At 40.0% G+C, this 4,067-nt stretch overlaps 1 protein-coding gene across 1 annotated transcript; it reads left to right on the top strand.

Annotated features, from left to right (window-relative positions):
* The first annotated feature begins 452 nt into the window (after positions 1-452).
* Positions 453-1,672, top strand: LOC123459401 (S-adenosylmethionine decarboxylase proenzyme 1-like). Its single transcript, XM_045146010.1, has one exon. It carries the CDS (start codon positions 501-503, stop codon positions 1,506-1,508), a length of 1,008 nt encoding a protein of 335 aa, XP_045001945.1. The 5' UTR covers positions 453-500; the 3' UTR covers positions 1,509-1,672.
* Positions 1,673-4,067: the final 2,395 nt, after the last annotated feature.

Below are 4,067 nucleotides of genomic sequence, written 5' to 3'. Positions count from 1 at the left end.
ACAAAAAATCTTGAATATCTAAAACAATATTGAGCAACAAGAACATGGCTGGTGGCTTACACAGTATGGCCGGCGACATTAGCTAGCTCTCGCTCAACTCTCTCTCTAACGGGGAAAAGCAGTGGACTACCAGAGACTGAATTCTATCTGCTTCTTTATTTCCAACAGACTCATGTTCAACTTTCGCTCACGAAAATAGCCGGGAAGGGTGGGGAGGGAGGGAATTACCATGGGATTTTTTTTTTATAATCATGGAAAATGCTAATAAAAACTTAAAAAAAAAAAAAAGAAAAAAGAAAATAGCCGGGAAAATTTTTATTAATCCTTTTTTTTCTAAAAAAAAAAAGTTAATATAAAATTATAGCAAAAAAAAAAAAACCAAACAAACAAAAACAAAAGGAACCTGAACTTTAGTAACACAGCTGGAACAATCCGCAGCGGCAGGAGAAGAGATTTAATTTTAGTTGATTTTCTGTGGTTGTTGGTTGTTCGCTAGTCTCATGGTGATGGAAGCTGTGCATTTTTTCAAAGGGACCGAGAAGCTGCTGGAGGTTTGGTTCTCCAGGCAGCAGTCGGACGCTAACCAGGGATCTGGGGATCTTCGCACCATCCCAAGGTCTGAATGGGACGTCCTTTTGAAGGATGTGCAATGCTCAATCATAAGTGTGACAAAAACTGACAAGCAGGAAGCTTATGTACTCAGTGAGAGTAGCATGTTTTTCTCCAAGAGACATTTCATTTTGAAGACATGTGGTATCACCCTCTTGCTGAAAGCACTGGTTCCCCTGTTGAAGCTTGCTAGGGATTACAGTGGGTTTGACTCAATTCAAAGCTTCTTTTATTCTCGCAAGAATTTCATGAAGCCTTCTCACCGAGGGTACCCACACCGGAATTTCCAAGAAGAAATAGAGTTTCTGAATGCAATTTTCCCAAATGGACCAGCATATTGTATGGGACGTATGAATTCTGACTGTTGGTACTTGTATACTTTGGATTTCCCAGAGAGTCGGGTAATCAGTCAGCCAGATCAAACCCTGGAAATTCTGATGAGTGAGCTTGACCCAGCAGTTATGGACCAGTTCTACATGAAAGAAGGTGTTACTGCAAAGGATGTCACTCCTGAGAGTGGAATTCATGACCTGATACCAGGTTCTGTCATTGATGCCACACTGTTCAATCCTTGTGGGTATTCGATGAATGGAATGAAATCAGATGGAACTTATTGGACAATTCACATCACTCCAGAAACAGAATTTTCTTATGTCAGCTTTGAAACAAACTTAAGTCAGACCTCCTATGATGACCTGATCAGGAAAGTTGGGGACGTCTTCAAGCCAGGAAAGTTTGTGACCACCTTGTTTGTTAATCAGAGTTCTAAATGTCGCACAGTGCTTTCTTCACCCCAAAAGACTAAAGGTTTTAAACGTCTTGATTGCCAGAGTGCCATGTTCAATGATTACAATTTTGGTTTTACCAGTTTTGCTAAGAAGCAGCAACAGCAGAGTTGATTAAGAAAGATGAAGAAAAAGCGCAAAAAGAGAAGACACATAGAAGGTGGTGGCTGCTTCCTAGATGTTGATACTGGGGGCCATGCTGTCCATGACCACCACCTTGTAGTTGCAGAAAGCCCTAGGTGTGATGATAGTGTAATCATTTTGAAGTGTATGCATTATTGTATCAAGGAGTTAGATACCTTGCATGAATGCTGTCTTCTGTGTTTAGGTATTCTATGCCACTCTTGCTGTGAAATTGAAGTGCATGTACAAAAAAACTTTTACTATGTGAAACTTTACAACTCATGTGGAAACAATTCGATTTGGTTTATGCACAGTATAATATTTCTGCAGGTATCATCCAAAATTCCCCACACAAGGCTTTCGTCCTCATTAGATATTGGCCTCAGCTGACCATCTGGGACTGTTCTGTTAAATTGCTGCCAGAATTTTACATCCAGTTACCTCCACTTTCTAGAATATATTCTCTACTAATGTTATTTTAAAAACCAGTTTCTACTTCATACAGGTGTTTTTTGCAACAGCAATTAAAGTTTTTCTTCCACAAAAAAAAAAAAAAAAAAAAGAACATGGCTGGTATCACCATACCAGATTTTAACTTATAGTACGGAGCCATAGTAACACAAACAGCATGGTACTGGCACAAAAGCAGACATGTAGATCAATGGAACAGAATAGAGGACACAGGTGCAAGTCCAGGTAGCTACAGCCACCTGATATTCGATAAAAATGCCCCCCCCCCAAAAAACTCATTAGAGAAAAGACAGCCTCTTCAGCAAATGATACTGGGAAAACTGGATATGTATCTGTAGAAGGATGAAAATAGATTCTTTGCTCTCTCCATGCACAAGAATTAAATCCAAATGGATTAAAGACCTTAATATCAGACCTGAAATTCTAAAACTACTAGAGGAGAAAGTAGGGGAAACCTTTCAAGACATTGTCTTGGCAAAGACTTTCTGAATATGACCCCAATTGCTCAGGCAATAAAACAGCAGATTAACTGCTGGGACCTCATGAAATTACAAATATTTTGTATGGCAAAAGACACTTGAATAAAGCAAAGAGGCAACATACAGAATGGGAAAAATTTTTTGTCAGCTGTACATCTGATAGAGGATTAATATTTAGGATATACAAAGAACTCTCAAAATTAAATTATAAGAAATCAAACAACCCAATTAAAAATGGGCTATGGAACTAAATAGAGAGATGGCAGGCTGGAGAGATGGCTTAGCGGTTAAGCGCTTGCCTGTGAAGCCTAAGAACCCCGGTTCAAGGTTCAATTCCCCAGGACCCACGTTAGCCAGATGCACAAGGGGGCGCATGCATCTGGAGTTCATTTGCAGTGGCTGGAAGCCCTGCCGCGCCCATTCTCTCTCCCTCTCTCTCTCTTTCTGTTGCTCTCAAATAAATAAATAAATAAAAATTAAAAAAAAATTTAAATAGAGAGATGGCATATAAGCATCTAAAAAATATTCTATATCCCTAGTCATCAGAGAAATGCAGATTAAAACTACATTGAGATTCCATCTCCTGTCACATTGGCTACCATCATGAAAATAAGTGACCATAAATGCTGGCAAGGATGTGGAAAGAGAGGAACACTTCTACACTATTGGTGGGAATGCAATCTGGTCCAGCCATTGCGGAAATCAGTGTGGAGGTTCCTAAGACAGTGAAAAATAGATCTATTATATGACCCAGCTATAGCACTCCTAGGCATATATCCTAAGGACTCATCTCATTACCTTAGAGATACTTGCTCAACCCTGTTTATTGCTACTAAATTCACAATAGCTGGGAAATGGAACTAGCCTAGATGTCCCTCAACTGATGAGTGGATAACGAAGATATGGCACACTTATACAATGGAGCTATAATTAGCAGTAAAGAAAAATGAAGTTATGAAATTTGCAGGAAAATGGATGGATCTGGAAAGGATTATACTAAGTGAGGTAACCCAGGCCCAGAAAGCCAAACGTCGCATGTTCTCTCTCATATGTGGATCCTAGCTACAAATGATTGGGCTTCTGTGAAAGTAGGAAGAAAACTCAGTAGCAGAGGCCAGTAAGCTAGAAAAGAGATATAAAGGGAAGAGAAAAGAAGAGAGGGGGGTACTTAATAGGATGGTATTGTATATATGTAAGTAGAAGAATAGATTAATGGGGGTGAAAAGGCCCAAAGTGAGGTCAGGAGACGAGATTGAATAAAGGACAGGTGGAGGGAAGGCTAATCAAAATCTAAGAGAATATAAATAAATCATAAGGAAAACTCCTTTTTTGGACAATGCAACACTCAGGAGCCATAGATTATTCCTAGAAAATTTTCAGTGCAGGGATGGGATAACTTCCAGTGAGTTGTTGGCTAGGGAGGTCCCTGATGCCCCCAAAACATTATAGGCCCTTGCAGAGGCCCTTGGTTTCCCACCAGGAATAGCTGGTAAACCCAATTGCTGAAGGCTTCACATACTTGGGCTGCAAGGCCACTGAGAAATCCTGCTGGAACTGAGGTGATAACCTCCTGCATGTTGACCAGCTGATAGAAAGCTGG

The sequence above is a fragment of the Jaculus jaculus genome, chromosome 3 (genome assembly GCF_020740685.1).
Source record: "Jaculus jaculus isolate mJacJac1 chromosome 3, mJacJac1.mat.Y.cur, whole genome shotgun sequence".
Taxonomy (NCBI): Eukaryota; Metazoa; Chordata; class Mammalia; order Rodentia; family Dipodidae; genus Jaculus; species Jaculus jaculus.
Note: the sequence above shows the minus strand (reverse complement) of the source record. Positions and strands in the feature narration are given on the sequence as shown.

What these genes read in the sequence shown, in the direction of transcription:
- LOC123459401 (XM_045146010.1), top strand. Translation starts at nt 501, where the DNA reads ATGGTGATGGAAGCTGTGCATTTTTTCAAAGGGACCGAGAAGCTGCTG.